The sequence below is a fragment of the Thermobia domestica genome, chromosome 8 (assembly GCF_964235325.1).
Source record: "Thermobia domestica chromosome 8, izTheDome1.hap1.1, whole genome shotgun sequence".
Taxonomy (NCBI): domain Eukaryota; kingdom Metazoa; phylum Arthropoda; class Insecta; order Zygentoma; family Lepismatidae; genus Thermobia; species Thermobia domestica.
This window is the reverse complement of record NC_137461.1, coordinates 172,483,855-172,504,198: the sequence shown is the minus strand read 5'-3', so window position 1 is coordinate 172,504,198 and position 20,344 is coordinate 172,483,855. Positions and strand designations below refer to the sequence as shown.

General features: G+C 38.9%; 1 protein-coding gene across 1 annotated transcript; it reads right to left on the bottom strand.

Moving 5' to 3' along the window:
• Positions 1-19,336: 19,336 nt before the first annotated feature.
• Positions 19,337-19,663, bottom strand: LOC145692388 (histone-lysine N-methyltransferase SETMAR-like). Its single transcript, XM_081767688.1, has one exon. The coding sequence runs from the start codon at positions 19,661-19,663 to the stop codon at positions 19,337-19,339; it is 327 nt and encodes a 108-aa protein (XP_081623814.1).
• Positions 19,664-20,344: the final 681 nt, after the last annotated feature.

The window sequence follows — 20,344 nt, the reverse complement described above, 5'->3', positions numbered from 1 at the left end:
AAATGATCGAAAATGGCGAATATTAGTGTCAAATCCATAGTTTTCGAGGTCGCTGAGTTGAATACTGAGACTTCCTATACCATTTACGACCAAATTCAGCCTCGTAATTTGGGGAAGAGGGAGATGCATAATAATGATTAAAAATGACCAAATATTAGTGCCGAATCCATAGTTTCGTGGTCTCTGACACGAACAGTGACACTTGTGATGCCGTTTAAATCCAAATTCAGCCCGGCAACCTGGGGAGGAGGAAGAGAGGGAAACATAAAAATAATCGAAGATGACCGATATTAGAGAGCGCTTTACTAATAGTAAAAAAGTGATTGACTAACGATATATATATATATATATATATATATATATATTATTATTATTATTATTATTATTATTATTATAGTTTAACCCAACAAAGTAGATACTTGATGCTAGTAATCCATATTCACAAGTGAGACTTCAAATAACTTGGAGTTTGATGCCCTTATTTTGTATTTCTAATACAGGTCAACAGTATTTATATAAATTGAGTCTACACAAAAGACATAGACAGTTGAGTCGTTTTCAGTTTTCCCTCAAATTATTCTAAAATATTAAGAGGTTTGATTATAATAATTATTATTTTAATTTTCTTTCCCTCTTTTTTTTTTGTCAATATTGCTAAACATATCATCATCATAATAGCTATTCTGCTATTATTGGCAGGTAATTTGCTTCAACAGACAAGGTTTGACGTTCGGTGGTCCTCAGCTGGTCTCTTCGTCTTGACGTGGCAATTTTCTGTTTCAATACCTTCCTTCAACTAGTCTGCTTCGCTCCCTCCCTCTTTTTCCTTCCGAGGGGGCGCGGTGGCTCAGTGGTAGAGCGTTCACCTCTGGTGCTTGGGGTCCCGGGTTCGATCCCAGTCCCCGCCAAGTGAACTTTGTGGTGGACAAACACCGTGCTCGTGGGTTTTCTCGGGGTTCTCCCGTTTCCTCCTACTTTCTTCATTCCACCATTTCACTCATCTCTCATCATCACCGTCTCCTTTAGCCTAACCGGCATAACCGTGGGACGTAAAACTTAAAGATTTTCTTTTTCCTTCCACAATACTCTCTAGCACGTCCCTTGTAATACAGTTCCTCGTCAGCCAATATCCTAAACAGTTCCCTTTCCCCCCTCTTAACAATATCTAAAATTCTTCTTTTTTTCTCCTACTGCCAATATTTCTAACACCTCATTCGTTTTCGTTCAACACGGTTAATTCTCTCCTTTTTTCTCCATGCCAATGTTTCGAAAGTCTGCAATTTTTTCATCGCTTTTGCGTAATGTGAATGTCTCTGTCCCATAGAGTACATATTGGAATCAGTAAAACAAAAATTCAATATTTAATTGGAAGTTTGTTTAATACAAGAATTAGCTAATCGTGGTTGGAAAGAAAAATCTGATTCCTTTAGTGTGTAAAAATAATTTTGCAATTCATGGTATTTCAATAATCTGTGCTGTCTGATTTTCTTTCATGCGAAACAGGGGTAGCCTCCTCAGTTTGGGAACCAGTGGAATGTTGGATCTGTTAAAAAAATATATATATAAACAGATTACGAAACCCTGTGATTTAGGCATATCTTATAAGTAGTGAAGCATGGGCACCCATTAAAAAAAATAAAGGTCATAACCTATGTTGTACGCTATCATACTTACACGACGTTAAATTATATTACATTTAGAAACATACATTGTATTTCCGTTACTACTGGTGCTTTGTAGAGTTTATTATCCCTTATATCCATAGTAAAATTTACCTATGAAAACCTTGGGATTTCTTAAATGCAAGACTTGCAAGGCTCTTGCATGCAAGACCAAGACCAAGACCAAGGGTTCCAGTGCAAGACCAAGACCAAGACTCGATGTGCAAGACCAAGACCAAGGCTCGATGTGCAAGACCAAGACCAAGACCTTGCGTTGAGTTGAGTTGATTTTAGTTTAGCGTCCCTTTCAGCAGCGAGGCTATATGAGACGTGGACCTACTGATTAACGTGGAATCCGAACCACATGAGCTCCCGCCGGGAATCGAACCCGGGTCTCCCACGCCAAAGGCGCGTACGCTAACCGCTTAGCCACGGAGGAGCTCAGACCAAGACCTTGCATTTGCTCATCACTAAACAAAACACATCAATCACTTTTGTTCATTGTTATGCATATTGTGATTATTATTATTATTATTATTATTATTATTATTATTATTATTATTATTATTATTATATTACTTTTATTATTATTACCATTTTTATTAATAATAATATGCAAGGTCAGTGGTAGCCCATGCCTTCAAACCAGTATACGCCACTGTTTGAAACTATGAACTCTACATTAACATAGGTCGTCTTTCGATCATTTTATGTTCGAAGGTGTGCAAGGGTGTCTTACCCCTTTCCCCAAAGCATGAAAAGCAAACACAGCCAGGGGCAGAGAGAGAGACACACACAGAACACACAACTCGTGGGTAGCTGCAAGAGACCTATGGGTAACTATAGTTGCCCTCTTGTTACAAGGTGTTGAGTAGGTATCAAGGTCAGTTCCTGCAGTTGAACACGAAGTTGACTGTTACAAAACAGAAGCATATAACTAGTCTCATCTGTTTACTTTTCACGAATATTTTTCACCTTCATGTGTACAGGTCACGTCTGGCGTACATTTAAAAGGCATGCTGTGTCAAGTATATATTCCCAAAAAGATATGAGTACTCAAAAGGCAAAAACCTGTAGTTACTTTTGTTTTCCTTTTTCTATTAGCCAGTGGAAGCGTTGTTTCAACATCCTTCTTGTAGCTTGCTTAGCATTCGGCTTTTTAGTTGAGCTTTCGGCTATGAATACTAGGGATGGCCACATTTTTTCGAAAAATACTTTTTCGAAAAATGAGTTTTTCAAAAACGAAATTTTTTTCGAAAATACGAAATTTTTTCGAGAAACGAAAAACGATTTTTTTTTCGAAAAAACGAAAACGAAATTTTTCCGAAAACCGGAAAACGAAAACTACCGAGAAACGGAAAACGGATAATTTTTGTAAAACAAACTGAGTTTATTTCATTTGTTAGTACTTCCAAACTATAGTATACTATGCATACGTATAGGAAGTCTTATAGAAGGGCTATGTTCATCTGTCTGCCTATCCATCCGTTCGTCTGTCAGCTGGTATCAGAGCAAGAGCGGCAAGAAATAGCGAGAAGCATACATGTAAGTTTGCAACACGAATAGATTCATCTAATGCATTTGACTTTTATTTAATAATCCAGAAGTGGTAGAGATCTATCGCTTTCTGCTACATTGTTGATCAACACAGAACACAAACAGTAACATATAGAAAGACGCGATTTTCCAGAACCAATTCAGTGTCCCAAGAATATATTCAATGTTCGCCCTTATTACACTTGCAGCTTAAGCTATGCATAAGTGTCGAAAGTCTTGAGAATGGCTTTGTCCGTCTGTCTGTCGAGAGGTGTCAGAGCAAAACAGTAACAAATATTGAGAAGTCGTTTCTTGCGGTCGATTTAGAGCCCCTAAAATAGGTTCGATCTCCTAAATTAACCCTCCATTTAAAACCGTAAGTGGTTCTAATACCATTTTTGGTTTCAATTTGTATCGCTATAGAACGAAAATCGTAATAGATAGCGAGAAGCGATTTGTTGCAAACAATTTAGCGTCTTAGACAACATACAACTATTCACAACATTGTATCCAATCAAAACCAGAAATTGTTTATATTTACTATTATTTCCGGTTTTAATACTGAATTACGAGATATCGAGATGTAGATTTTGGCAATCGATTCAACTACCTAGAAATAGCTGTATCTTTTCCATTAATCCTCTATTCAGATCGGAAGTTGTTTAAAATAATCATTTTCGGTTTAACATTGATCGATATAGAACAAAAATAGTAATAGATAGCCACAAGTGTTTTTTTTTTTTAAAAAAAACAAATCTATACAGCGTCTCAAGAGTATATAAGCTATATATCATCTCAACGCACAATACTATCGAAATTGAAAGTGGCTGAAGTTACTAGTATATTCAATATTGATTCAATACGGATTTTTATAAAGCAAAAGATTGAAGAAATAGTGATGCGGTTTTTTGCGATCGACTAAGCGTTCTAAGAATAGGCTCTACCTTCTCCCTTGATCTCTATTCACACCAGAAGTGGTTCAAATTAACGATTACAAGTTTCAACATTAATCGCCACAGAACAAAATTGGTAATAGATAGCGACAAGTGGTTCATCTACAATCGATTCAGGTTCTCAAGAGGAAATACAATTACAATCCACAACACTCCACAAAGGCAGAAATGGTTGAAGGTTATTACTATTTTTGAGTTGAGTTGAGTTGATTTTAGTTTAGCGTCCCTTTCAGCAGCGAGGCTATATGAGACGTGGACCTACTGATTAACGTGGAATCCGAACCACATGAGCTCTCGCCGGGAATCGAACCCGGGTCTCCCACGCCAAAGGCGCGTACGCTAACCGCTTAGCCACGAGGGAGCTCTACTATTTTTGATTTTATATGTAATACTAATTTCCATAGAGCAAAATCGGTCAGAGATATCGAGATGCATTTTTTTAAAAATCAATCCAGCATCCCAAGAATAGATTCCACCTTCTTCGTTAACACTTTATTTGAACCGAAAGTGTTCAAATTAACCATTTCCGGTGTTAACACTTGTCGCGATAAAACAAAATTGTAATAGATAGCGACAAGCAATTTTCTGGAATCAATTCAGGGTTTTAAGAGAACATATCTTCATAACCTGCACCACTCTTCTGAAACGGAAATGCTTGATATTTACTACTACTTTCGGTTCCAATACTTATATGCATAGAACAATAACTATAAAAGATATCGAGAAGTTTTCTGAAATCGATTCAGCGTCCTAAAAATAGATTCCGGCTCCTCCCTTAACCCTCTATTCAAGCCGGAAGTGGTTCAAATTAGCCATTCCTGCTTTCAATCTTTATCGCCATAGAACAAAAACGATAAGTGATAGCTAATAATGGCTTTTTGATATGGATTCAGCATCCGAGGAACAGATTCTATCTTTGATTTTATTAATCTATTCCAACCAAGAGTTTTAGTTGTGCTACTTGTTGTACTGAAGTTTTGAATATTCAATTCGCATGGATTGCAAGTCTGCCTCAGTTTTACAGTGAAACGAAACTCATTTGTTTCTCTACAAAAACAGGAAAAATGTATCACAATCAGGGGGGATCCAGGGGTCGATCGCCCCCCAGAAGAGAACACTCCTATTTTATATATAAATAAAACCCATCCCAGAGTTGGAGCTCGTAAAAATAGCTCTAAGTAGCAGTATTACAACCCCCCCCCAGAAGTCCGTCCTGGATCCGCCCCTGATCACAACTCCCGGTTTCAGTATTGATCACCATAGAGCAAGCGAGAAGCATGAATTCAGTACCTTCGCAATAGACTATGTCCAAGTTTTATCCTGTGGTAGAAATTTACTACCACTTCTAATTTCAATAGTGATCACCATAGAGCAAAACTAATAAGAGATAATGAAATATGTTTATATATATGAATCTAGGATTCGAAGATTGTCATATCGATCGCTATCCCTCTATGTAAACCGGAAATAGTGAGAAACTACCATTTCCGATTTCATAGTAAAGAAAAGGCGATAACCGGAAGCAGTTTTTGATATGGATTCTGTGCCACAATGGTAGTTTCCATCTCTAAGTTTAATGCAACCGAAAGTGATAAATACTTACTACATCTCTGGTTACAATCTTTTTATCTCATAGAACCAGAGAAGTACTAGGAAGCGACAAACGTTTCTTTTCAATATATAATTTCATAATTCCAAGAAAAGATTTCAAGCCCTGCAACTGGTCTAGTGGCTAGCGCGTATTCCTTTGATGCACAGGGTCCCGAGTGGGAAAACATTGAACGTGTTATGGTGGTTCGGATTCCACTTTATAATGTAGGTCCACGTCTTGTATAGTCTTGCTCGATTCTGAAAAGGGACGCTGAACTTCAACAAACAACCAAATAAAAAATATTTCATCTTAGTAGTATTCTTCTACTGAAGTTAGTAGCAGTAAAAACTAATACGAAAACGAAGACCCACCTATTTAAAATTTGAATTCTCGTTTGATGAGATTATTATAGTCAGATACTTAGTTCTTTGTCTTACCGTATATAAAACATCTTTAGAACAAATAAACCATTCAATAGTATTTTGTTAGTATTAAATTGCCTATTTTTGAAAGCAATCAAATTGTTTTTGATACTGACTTAATTAGTTATAGAAAATAAGATAAATGAATGGGGGATCTTAGTGAGAAGTCTTTAGTATCAGTACATATAATCACTTCATGTTTCATATTTTGTTAAAATCAATTGTTAAAAGTCAATTTATTACAGAGTTGCCTGATACTATCACGATCAGTTTATACAGCATCCTTCTATTTGGTAATTTGTTAGTCTTTTTTTACATTATAAAATATAATGTCGGGCTAATTGCTGTATCGCCGGACTAATTTTAGGAAATTTACCGGGTCAATTGGAGAATTTATTTAAGTTTATGAGGAAGAGTGATTGAAGTCAGGTAAGGGGAATAGTAAAAGCTCAGATAGTAATTGTATTTGCTGGTTGTTTTTGATGTTGTAAGCGGCACTGTATGTGGAGACGGATGGACTATTTCGCGGAGAGGTACACTTGTTTTACTATACGGATCCATAGATTGTAAAATGTATAGATAAATTTGAGCAAATCTTTAATTTGCCCATTTCATGTCGAGAACAGAAACCAACAAACCCCTGTGGGGCTTCTAATCCGTTCCTACTACTATCACTACCCCTACTCCTACTCCTCCTACTACTACTACTGCTACTCCTACTTATACTATGGATCCGTATAGTAAAACTGCGCACCTAATAACATAATCTAACGTAATTTAATGTAATCCAACCAAATATAACCGAATGCAGTATATTTTGTTCAATTTTTTCGATTTTCAAATTGATCCGGCGATTCAGCAGTAATGCCATATTGTCGATAACACATTAATAATCACTAGTAAATAATTATTTTTTAATATTCTGTAAAATATAAATTTTTCACTGTTTACCTTTGTGAATTATTATTTCTAATTTATATCCCTCAAGAACCGAGAACCAAGGGTCTGTGGATCACAATATTTCATGCTGAGCTCGCACACGTACTAGTCTTGTTAAAGTCTATGACCATATCAACTTTGGCCAATATCGGATGAGATTAACGCATTTTAATGAAATTTATTCATTTAACTAAGTTCAAGTCCAAATTTTCTGAACAGTATTTTGAGAAAAAAATACTGCTACAGGCTAGTCAGAGCATCAATGCAACTCTGTACTGTCAGCAGTTGAGCCGTGTTCAAAAAAAAAAAAAACTCAAGACTGGAGCCAGCACTCCTGAATCGCAAAGGGGTCCTCCTCTTATCGGACAAAGCTAAGCCCCACGTGGCTAGGATAACCCGGGACACCATTCTACACTTTGGATGGGAAACACTATTGCATCCGCCATACTCCCCGGACATTGCACCGTCCGATTACCACCTGTTCCATTCCTTGGATAATCAGCTTAGAGGACACCAGTTGAAATCCCTAGTAGAGGTGCAAAATGCACTTGATACCTTTTTCGATTCACGGCCCACCAAGTTCTACCGCGATGGAATACATGGCCTTCCAAAACGTTGGCAGAAGGAGACTATTTTTGATCTTCCAGGTATGTCTTAGGTTAAATATCGATGTTTGAAGGTGTTGGGTGAAAAAGCGACAGATCTTTCTTGGTTACCTTTATAGTTACTAAGCTCGTCAAGATCTACCACCTTACCAAGTTTGGTAAAAATTGGATGAGTTCCATCTTTCGCGCTTTAATGAAATTTCTTGATTTCACTGATTCCAAACCTAACATTGATAGCTAATAACTCAGGAACAAAAAGTCTGCACATCATAATATTTTATATGAGCTTCCATGCATACCAAGCTTGTCAATATTTACGATCCTACCAACTTTCGTCAAGATCATTTGAGTTTAATCAAATGCGACTTAGTGAAATTTCTTGATATCACTAACTTAAAACACAAATTTGATTAGCATTAACTCTGGAACCAAAGTCCCAAACACCATAATATTTAACATGTGTACTAAATACATTACAGTCCATAACCATACTAATTTTGGTCGTGATTGGATGAGTTTCGTCAATAGTAGCACTACACACTATCCTTTCATTAGACCGAGCTCCTCCGTGGCTTAGCGGTTAGCGTACGCGCCTTTGGCGTGTTAGACCCGCGTTCGATTCCCGGCGGGAGCTCATGTGGTTCGGATTCCACGTTAATCAATGAAATGAAATGAAAATCTTTGAGTTTTACGTCCCACGGTTATGCCGGTTAGGCTAAAGGAGACGGTGATGATGAGAGATGAATGAAAATGGTGGAATGAAGAAAGTGGGAGGAAACGGGAGAACCCCGAGAAAACCCACGAGCACGGTGTTTGTCCACCACAAAGTTCACTTGGCGGGGGCTGGGATCGAACCCGGGACCCCAAGCAGCAGAGGTGAACGTCCACGTTAATCAGTAGGTCCACGTCTCATATAGCCTCGCTGCTGAACGGGACATTAAACTCAAAATCAATTCAACCTTTCATTAGATCCAAATCCAAGGAGCACGGTAGCTCAGTGTTAGAACGCTTACCTCTTGTGCATTTGATCCAGACCAAGTAAGTTCGTGGCAGACAACATCGTGTCCGTGTATTTTCCCGGGGTACTCCCATTTCCTCCCACATTATCATTCCACGAATTCCGAAAACTTTTCGAGAAACGAAAAATCATCAAAAAAGGGAAAACGAATTTTTCGAAAAAAGGTCTTTTCGAAAAAACGAAAAACGATTTTTTTCGAAAAACGAAAAATCTTTCGAAAAAACGGAAATTTTTTTTCGAAAAATGAAAGACGAAAAAATTTCCGAAAAACGAAAAACATTTTTTTTTTCGAAAAACGAACGAAAAAACGAAAAATGAAATTTCCGAAAATCGAAAAACAGATTTTTTAAAAAGACCATCCCTAATGAATACCACCGCGACAAGTCGTGGTTCTTATGATAGTGGCGTATTTTCGTCCGAAGAAATTATGGAAATAATAAATAATGTAGACTCCGATGCTTTTGAAACGGACGATGAATGCAGTTTGTACGAAGATTCTAGCATCAATTTATGTGACACACATACCTCTTTTCATATTACATCGCTGTTGAACGGGACGTTAAACTCTAAATCAAAACTCAACACATACCTCTTTCTATTTAAAAATATTGTGTGGTATACAATATTCGGAATTCAAGATGGCTGCCATGATGTGCACTAAATCATTTAACGCAGTTTATACACCAATGCCAAATTGTAACATTTGCTTTTACTCCGTCTATGTGTCTCTTTGTTACAGCCCTGTCATAATACTTTCCCTATTTGATACATATGTAAAACATAGCACACCCTGTCTCAAACAGATGAAGTGTCAAAAATGAATTCACATTCTCATTTGTGGGAATATTCAAGTCTAAGTTGAAGTGTAAAATCATAACCTTTTACATTTAAAACAATATTGTGTGATATGCAATATGGCGGAATTCAAGATGCCTTCCATGGTGACCACACTCCAAATCAATGCAATTGACATCTTGTTATTATTGTTCTGTCCCAATACTTTTCAGTAACCCTGTATACAGATCCACATGTCTTCTCACAGCAAAATTAAACTAATGTTTTCCACAGAGTATTTTTCATACTAATATGTATTTTTATACTTTGATCCAGGAGTAGAAATGGAATTCTAGAAGTAAGGGAAAAGTCATCAATAGATAAAGTCTGATTGAGCTATGTCACGAGAATACAAACTCAGAAAGACGGTAGTTAGGGGCGGACTGGCCAGGGCCCTTAGGTCGCAATCGCGGCCTAGGCCCTCTAAGAAATGAAATGAAATTTTTGAGTTTTACGTCCCACGGTTATGCCGGTTAGGCTAAAAGAGACGGTGATAATGAGAAATGAGTGAAGATGGTGGAATGAAGAAAGTGGGAGGAAACGGGAGAACCCAGAGAAAACCCACGAGCACGGTGTTTGTCCACCACAAAGTCCACACGGCGCGAGCTGGGATCGAACCAGGGATCCCAAGAACCGGAGGTGAACGCTCTAATAGGCCCTCTAAGAAAACAATGATGAAAGAATAAAGAAAGAAAGAGAAAGAAAAGCTAAAACAAAAGAGAGCTAAATAATTCGGTAGCTCAGTGTTATTATGCTACCAACACACACTCCTCTTCCACCCTTCCATCAATCAGTAAGTTATCTTTTATAATAGGGTCCTTTCGTTACTAGATTTGTGGCTAGGTCCATCTTTCACTATGGTCTTTTATTATCAGAAACTGTGATTTAGTTTGTACCTGGGGTCTTGGGCCCTTCTTTCAATATATTGGACAGTTGGGTCCTTCTTTCATTACATTGAGAAGTTGGGGCCCTGCGCCCTTTATTCATTATATTGGGCAGTTGGGGCCCTTCTTTCATTTCATTGAGCAGTTGCGGTCCTAGGCATGTTTTTCATCATGTTGAGCTGTTGGGACCAGGGGCCTTTTTTCATAATGTAGGGTAGTTGCATCCCTTTCAAGGTTGAAGACTGGTGCCTGGTTTGTAGCTGGGTTCATATTTAACCACAGGCTGATTGGTTCTTTATGGATGTTAATACACCTTGTAGGTCTATATTTGATAATTCAAAAATGGGAAAACAACGCATTTTTAAATTATTTTCTATCAAAAAGTTTACAAAATAACATGAGAAAACAGTGGAAGACGCCAAGAAAGCGGGCATTTCAACATAATGGTTGATTCTATCCAAGATATTTCAGGGCTTAATCAGCTGGCTATAGTGATTCTCTGCGTTATAAACGGTCAAGTATTTGAGCGGCTGTTAGTAGTTGTCGTAAACAGCTTGGGCGTCTCTGGCGGGGGGACGATGGGGACGCGTCCCTCCAATATTTTGAAGTACAAAATATTCAATATTTTGTTCTAATTTAATTTATTTACTAACGGCAGAATAACATATAAATGATAATAATTATACTTATTTGTCATATAATATTCAGGCTGTGTAACAGAGTTCTTGATATGCCTCACGGGGTCCGTGAAGGTAAGCAGAAATGTAACAAATGGAATTAAAGATAATAAACAGGTTGGGCTAGATAGTACCATTTAAATAACTTTCTTTGATGTCCTCCCCAAATTGTATATGCCAGAGACGCCAGTGGTAAACAATGACACTACAAGACAAGTAACTTATAATGAAATCAAAAGAGTACTTTGTGACAAAAATGTTTTGATGCTTGTGATGATATTGTAAGTTGCTTTTTTGATGGAGCTGCTAACTTCAGTGGATGCTATTAAGGAGTTAAAGCATTACTGGAGAAGGATAATCCTGAAATCATTTACACCCAATGCATGGCTTATGCTCTTAATTTCGTTATGACAAATTCGACTGAGTAGATACCTGAAGCTGCAAATTTATTTGAAACCAGTGCCATGTTCTGTCTGAATACTACAAAAGAAAGGATGTTTGTAAGAAAATGATTGATGCAAGCCACGAGGGACATGACAGACTACGAAAAGTTCAACAAGTTGGTACAACACGATGATGGAGCAGAAACAAGGCACTGAATGCAGTAGTGACACTAATGAGTTTCGCTACGAAACATGAAACCAAGACGAGGATGACTGTCTATCATCAAGATTTCTTTTATTTTTATTGTTCCTCAGTGATGATGTACAGAACAGGGGTTTTAATGCAAATTAAAATTTTAAGCTAAACTTTGCTGAATAAATGGACAGAATTTAACACTGTAATGAGGACTTCTATGTTTCAGGACTTATTTACGGAAACGGAGCCTGCTTCAAAATACCTGCAGTCTCACGGATTGGACTATCTTATTACCTGGAGATTTCTAGACAATTTGCAGCAGCAGTTTCAGAAGAAAATAGAGGCAAAAGATGTCTGTTTAATGCTTTACGAAAACACAAAAATATTTTGTGTGAAAATAAATCAACAGCTTGCGCAATCTGGTGTAGAGATAGCAATGGAAAAAAACTTTTTGCACAGAAGAATCTTAAAGAAAAAGAAAATGCCAGGAGAGCAGATGAACTGGAAAAGAACTTAAATATAAGTGAAAATGATTTATTCAGAATAAAAAAAACTTCAACGAAAATTCTGAATACAGCTGTTACATGTGTCAGTGATAGATTTCAGCAGCCGAAAGAACTCCAAATACTGGAACCTAAGGACTTTTCAGAAATCAAGAAGAATGGTGTATCTGCAAGAGCTTTCAGAGTTCTTCCGAAAAAAAAAACTAAATATAAAACAGGAGAAAATATACAAAGAGTTCCAGCAGTTCTCTGTCGTGTATTTCACTGTCACAAAACGTTCTCGTTTTTGATGATCCTGAAGAGAATGATGCCCCTGAATCCGAAGAAGATGATGATGATTATGCATCTGAGCATGCTATGGAAGATGGAACATCTTTGGACGGGATTCATGGTAAGAGTGATAATGATGCTGCAAATACCTTGTATAAAAATTGTTTGTCATGTGCAGGGAAAATTTTGCACCAATTTCCGTCAGTCTAGTTGCTTTAATAATTTATACATTGTATACAAACATGCGTTGTCTCTACCATGCACACAAGTGACATGTGAAAGGTGCTTCTCAAAGTTAAAGTTAGAGTAAAAAAATCTCAGAGCTAGTTTGTGTGAAGACATTTGGACACATTTCTGCTAATGAATATGGAAAGAGACATGTTAAATTTAGTGTCTGTGAACGAAGTTATTCAGAAACTCCGCGATTCATAAGCTGAACTGCAAAGAATCTTAACTTTTTAAAATTATTAGTTTTTTCGTGGTTCAGCAATGTTTATCATTTTCAGTAAAACTGTCGTGTTCATTCCACAGTCAAAAGTTATTATTAGTTGTTTAGTGTTACAATTTTTAGTAAGCTGCCCTGTTCATTCCATAGTAAAAGTTATTCGCTATTATTTTTTTAGTGTTTCAGCTACTATACAGAGTGTCTCAAAAGTCCCGTGACATACGGTAACTCTCTTATTATCAGAGTTACAACAAAATATAGGTGGGGAAACGGTCTCCAAATATGATGTTTTCAATCTAAAGTGAAAGAATTTTTAAAAACGGACAAGCCGTTTGGGCTGTACACTCTATATGCGCCCAATGTTACATGAAAATGCAACGTTATCATCTACCCGGACCCACAACATAAATGAATGAAGTTACTGTATATTAAAAACATTATATTTGTAGGCGGTTTCCCCTCTTACATTTTGTTGTAACTCTGATAACAACAGAGTTATCCATGTCAGGGGACTTTTTAGACACCCCGTGTGGCAATGCAATAATAATTATAAAAAATTCTCTTGAAAGTTTGTTTCTGGAAATTCTGTGCTTGCTGTGACATCAAATTTTCAACGACCAATGATAAATTATAGCTTGCAAAAACTATCAAGTAACAACGAATTTACAACTGCACAACGCGATGGCTCATCGCAGATGTTCATTGTACGCAGTGGCGCAACCAGGATTTTATTTCGGGAGGGGCCAAGAATATCCAGTACAGTAGTCTGCAAACGACGTGCTGCACCATTTGATGTGGACAAAATTGAAATTTTGAATTCTCCTCATTACAAGCAATTTAGTTATCCTTATTATTAACATGCTAAGAAACCTTAAAATGAAAATTCCAATTCACAAATTCCCTATTATTAACGGTTACAAGTTTTAAAATTTGCGCTATAATAAATATTTTGAACATCTTTATTTTTGCATAAAATGACACACTCTTTACTAACATTTATTACTTTAAGAAATTAATGTAGGGGTTTTCACTGGGTATTTCTCCTTTCGTACAGTGCTTTGACTTAATTCAATATTCATTTATGCTTTGATCTATTTTGAAATTTCACCAAAATTTGTCTGCAACGCTGCTGTATAAGATAGATCAGGTTTGCTTCGGAGAGGGCATGGGCCCTCGAGTTCATAGCTCGTTGCGCCACTGATTGTACGTTATTTTAGAAATTGGTGTTATAGTCTGAGCTCCCTCCATAGTAACCGCGGCCTAGGCCCTAATACACCCAGTCCGCCTATGACGGGAGTGCAAGCAAACTTTCATGGAGAACGACTTAAGCGATGGCGATTGTTCCAAAACAATCAACAAGCAAACAAAACTAATATTATCATTCAAATTTCCTTTTTGTTATTAATAACCACAGATATATTTCCTTCATTTGCATAAACACTTCAACTTACTAAGGGGACACAATCCTCTTTTGCATGATTGATCTCCACTCTTGCTTGGATCTCAAGCTTTTTACACGTGGAACCGTATTTACCGGGCCCCTTGGACGCGGGGTCTTTCTGACTTGTGCTTTTTTGACGCAGGGCTCTTTTGACTCGCACCCAGTTGACGACTGGCCGTTGTGACCCGTGCCCTATTGTAATGGTGCTTTTTTTGATCAGGGCCCGTTTGACGAAGTTTCTTGTTGACTCTGGCCCTTTTGTCGCAGAACCCTTTGCACCCGTACCCTTTTGTCGCAGCGTCCTTATAACTCGGCTCCTTTTGTTGCAGATCCTTTTTGACCCGGGCCCTTTTAACGCAGAGCCATTTTGTCGCGGAGACCTTTTTACCTAGACCCTTTCGACGCGGGGCTGTTTTGACTCGGGCATTTTGTAGCGGGCCCCCTTTTGACTCGGATCCGTTTGATTCGGCCCCTTTTGACTCGGGTCCTTTTGTTGCGTAGACCTTTAGACCCAGGCCCTTTTGATAGGGGGCCATTTGACTCGGGTCCTTTTGTAGCGGGGCTTTTTTTCACTCGGGCCCGTTCGACGCAGAGCCCTTGCGACTCGAGCCCCTTTGTACTGGGAACCTTTGACTCGGGCCCTATTGATGAGGGGTGTTTTGATTCGGGTCCGTTTGACGCAGGGCATTCTGACTCGGGTCATTTTGTCGTTTGACCCTTTTGACACGGGCTCTTTAAATGAAGGGCGTTTTGATTCGGGTCTTTTTTACTCAAACCCTTTTATTGCGGAGAGGTTTTGACCCGGGCAATTTTGACTAGGGCCATTTTGACTCGGGCCCTCTTGTAGCGCGGCACCTTTTGACACGGGTTCATTTCAGGCAGGTCTTTTTTGACTCGGGCCCTTTTGTCGTGGGACCCTTTTGACGCGGCCCTTTTGAGTTTTGCCCTTTTGATTCCTACCCTTTTCTTGCGGAGAAGTTTGACCCAAGCCCTTTTTTCGCGGGTCCGTTTTGACTCGTGCCCTTTGTAGAGGGGCCACTTTTGACTTCTGCTCTTTTCTTGTGAAGACCTTTTGACCCGGGCCCATTTGACGTGGGAAAGTTTTGACTCGGGCTCTTTTCTAGCGGGACTCTTTTGATCCTGGCCATTTTTATGAGGGGCGTTTCGTTTCGGCCCTTTTTGGCTCGGGCTCTTTTGTTGCGGAGACCTTTTGAATTGGGTCCGTTTGACGCAGGTCGCTTGGGACTCAAGCCCTTTTGTCGTGGGACCCTTTTGACTCGGGTCCTTTTAATGAAAGGCGTTTTACTCGTGCCCATTTTTGCGGAGACCTTTTGAACCGGGCCCTTTTGACGCCGAGCCGTTTGACTCGGGCCATTTTGCAGCGATGCCCCTTTTTGACCCGGGGCCTTTTGACTCGGGTTATTTTGTCGTGGGTCACTTTTGACCCGGGCTCTTTTTGTGAGGGCCGTTTTGATTCGGTCCCTTTCGACTCGGGCCCTTTTGTTGCGGAGGCCTTTTAGCCCGGGCCGTTTGACTCGGGTTCTTTTGTAGCAGGGCTCTTTTTCAGCCGGGCTCGTTAGAGGCAAGTCCCTTTTTACTCGGGCCCTTTTGTCATGGACCCTTTTGATGAGGGTCGTTTTGATTCGGGCAATTTTGACTCCTGCCCTTTTGTTGCGGAAACCTTTTGACTCCAGCACTTTTGTTGCGGGATCATTGTGGTCTGGCTCTTTTGTAACATGGTCCATTTTCACTCGGGCCCTTTTGACTTGGGCCCTTTTATTGCGGAGACGTTTCGACCTGGGTCGTTTTCACATGGGCCATTTTGACTCGGGCCTCTTTGTAGCGGGGCCTCTTTCAACCCGGGTCCGTTTGAAGCAGGGCCGTTTTGACTCGGGTCCTTTTGTTGCGGGCCATATTGACTCTGGCCTTTCGGTCTTTTCCCTTTTGTCAGGCCCTTTTGACATGGAACCGTATATATAACGCATCAGCTGAAATACCTGGGGCAGGGGGCCTGGGGGAGTATGAGTAAATCGAAGGTAGATCGATCCAGGGCGCAGTAAAATTAATCACATCACTGTTCATATCAATTTATTTTTTCTTTCGACATATCTGGAGATCAGTGTTCTGACTAATAGCCTACAGCGGCGAAAGACGATATACGTTATCAGTGTTATGACTGTTAACGTAATATATATAGGGAATAAAACGAAAAACTCTATATCGGTCTCCCCCCCCCCGTTAGAAAAAATCCTGCGGGCGTTAGTGATTATGATGTTGCTTAGTTACTGTATTATATTATTCTATACACGGAATAAATACTTATGTGTTTTATATAATAATAAGAACCTGATCTACATTTATTACGGCCCTTGCTTTACGACAACGAAACATATTCATGTTCATCGTAATCAGTTTCCATTCACAAATAATTACAGTGAGGCGAATGAAATAATTCAAGCCCGAACATGTCGTAGTAAATTCCTGAAGAGTGAAAAGCGCTAGTAGCAGTTGTTAGCAGTTTTTAACTTAACATATAAGACAATAATTTGAAAAACTGAGAATAGAAATCTTTTCAGAGATGACAGTGCACTTATGCTTTAAATCTATGCCCTTACTCCCTATACCTACGTTATTTCCCTAGTCAAAATAAAAACTCTTCAAAATTAATCAAAATTTCTTATGCAACCATCCCTTCCTTAGAGTACTGCGGTGTCACATACCCGTCACGGCGATGTAAAGGCACTTTTGGCGACGAGGATACATATCGATTTCACATATTATTGTTAGTTCCATTGTTAGAGGCTACCAATTTTAATTAAACAGTAAACTTTATTTTTTATACTTGCTACCAGAAACTAACCAAACTTTGCTTACCTATTTACGATTGTAATATCTATGGATTGGTACATGTCGATTATCAAGGGCTAACAAGCCCCTAGACAGATCATGTGTAATACGTCATACGCGTTGGGATCAAACGATAATTATTCGTGGTCAAACGAGCTGGTCAAATTCCGATTGAATTTGCTTTCATGGTGGGTGTTATGGACGGGCTAACAGGTCATCGGTAGATGTTATTGTTCGGAAAATGGAATAGTGGAAAAAATAAACATATTTCATTCAGAACTTTGTTGCACCTGCTTTGTAACCAGTGTGAATTAGTTGTGTGCCGCCAGATTTTCTTGTGTCTCAGGTGGAGCGGGATAGCCCCTTACAGCGTTCCTAGAATTACACTCTAAAAGCCCACAACGTTCCTAGAATTGCACTGTAAAATCCCCTCCGATTTAACTGACCTGTGTTTCACAGCAGACACCTAGCATTTGAACTCTGTTGAGATTCGGTGTAAGTTTGTCGGCTGTACGTACAAATTGAGAGAATAAACATGTATTAGGGAATGAGAAGTTCTCGAAATAAATTTGCAAGCTGAATATTTTCTCGCGACATAAGTGAAGAGTAATTGTATACCCTTGAAGAGTACCCTGGAGAGTAAGAAAGCTCTAAGCAAAATAATCATTGAATAAATAGCAAATAATCACAGTAATGTATGTATACCATGTATTTCTACCAGATTGTCAGAGCACTAATTCTCTCATTTTTTGATGTGAGCGATCTCGGTATCGAATCTCCAGAAGAATATATATATATATATATATATATATATATATATATATATATATATATATATATATATATATATATAGAGAGAGAGAGAGAGAGAGAGAGAGAGAGACCTCTATATATATATTACTGAAGTTGCAGCCAGGATATTCATTCTGACGGTTGCAAGAAAATACAGAGCAACAATTACTCCAAGGGAGTAGATAATAAAAAAAAAATCTTAAAACTACCGTGGGGGTGAGAGCCAAAAGAGGGTATAGTGTGAAATTTTGGGCCGCAACTAGGGAAGTTCCGCCAGGAACGCTGGATCACCTGTATACGGCTCTCATTGTTGAGACATTAAAATTTTTCAATTACTCGTGTACGGAAGATAAACGTTACGAAACTATTTTTATCTATTTATTTATTTATTTATTCCTCGGGGGTAGTCTATCTCAGAAGATTACGATTAGCATAATTCTATGTTTCAGGGATGCGCTTCCAACCCACCTCCCAGAGGCTTTTTTTGGGCGGGCGAACCGGACCTTGTCCGTAGGTCCACACATTAATTAAAGTATATGTAATACGCATGTACGTGTATATAAATCTGGTGTAGTAAAACGTAATCCATTATTTTGGCATGACATTGAAGGCTTGACTTAAGATAGTTAAAATGATCCGATTTAGGTCACATATGCGCCGTTTTGTTCGATAACCTGTTGCCATTTGGAAGGTAATATCATGATGCCTCTCTCATAAAAGTCCTTGTCCCTAGTGGCAAAAAATTGAGACAGTCGATTTTCACAAGCGTCTCTTGAAGCGACTTTTTCACCAGCAAACGTGTTCGCCATGGACAGGAACATATGATAATCACTCGGTGCCAGGTCCGGACTATAAGGTGGATGCATAATAATCTCCCAACCAAGCTCCCGGAGCTTCTGGCGAGTCACTATCGATATGTGTGGCCTGGCGTTGTCCTGGTAGACCACAATGCCTCTCCTATTGGCCAAAACTGGTCGCTTCTGGACGATTGCTGCCTTCAGATGGTCCAATTGTTGGCAGTACAGTTCCGAGTTAAGGGTTTGGTCGTAGGGGAGTAGCTCATAGATAATTCCCTGCCAATTCCACCAAATACACAGCAAAACCTTCCTGGCCGTCAATCCTGGCTTGGGCACCGTTTGCGCCGGCTCACCGCGCTTCGTCCACGACCGTTTTCGCGTGACGTTGTCGTAAGTGATCCACTTTTCATTGCCAGTCACCAACCGCTTCAGAAATCGGTCGATTTTGTTGCGATTCAGCAGCGATTCGCAGATGGAAATTCGTTCCATGAGGTATTTTTGCGTTAACTCGTGTGGTACCGATACATCAAGCTTTTTTTTTTTTATCCAGCCTTATGCAAATGGTTCCACACGGTTTTTTGTGCAATGTTTAGCTCTTGGGCAACCGACATAGTGCTTATATGACGGTCGGACGCGACAATGTCCATGATTGTATCCACATTTTCGACACTTGGCCTTCCAGTGCGTGGTGCATCTTTTACGTCATAATTACCGGAACGGAATCGACGAAACCAAAATTGTGCGTGATTGGCTGTTACAGTATCAGGACCATAAACACTATTCACATTTGCAGCCGCCTGGCTTGCGTTTTCGCCTTTATCGAAGAAAAACTGTAAAATATAGCGTATTTTCTCTTTGCTAGTGCTCATTTTGACTCGCACTCACACAACACTGAGTTAACTCATCACAACTCTCTGAACAGTGTTTGTAGTACGCAATCTCATCGTTTGAACGCCATCTCGTTGAACCCGATCGGACTTAAACAACGCGAGATACAGCTCACTGAAGCCATCTAATGGATTACTTTTTACTACACCAGATATATATATGTCGTGTGTGTTTGTGTGTGTGTGTGTGTATGTATGTATGCTAAATGTAAAATATTTTTGAACAATTGTTTCCAATCCAAATAATAAATTCCGCCTGTGTCACTTTCTACACATCAGTGGCTATGCCCGTAATATAAATATATTCTATGATAACAATTGACTGAATGTGCTTTTCAAGTTTCTAGCTCATTTTCTTGGAAAGAGAATGCGTAAGACTCTCTTAATGTTGCAACGAGATTAGACAGGACTCTTTGAAGCGAGACACGATACAATACGAAACGATTCGTGAAATGTCTCGTCTCGTGTCTCGAAAAATACAATAACAATTTCTGAATTTGCTTAAAAATTTATTAACTCGGAATAAATTATTTGCTTTCGAAATGTATACCCCCTTTTATTATTTTAAATGATTCAAATGATTTAATGTTTCAAATCCCACAAAGAACAGGGAATACCTAAAGCATATTTTAAAAATGATTCTTATAAACAGCTTTCACTTCC

What these genes read in the sequence shown, in the direction of transcription:
- LOC145692388 (XM_081767688.1), bottom strand. Translation starts at nt 19,663, where the DNA reads ATGAGCACTAGCAAAGAGAAAATACGCTATATTTTACAGTTTTTCTTC.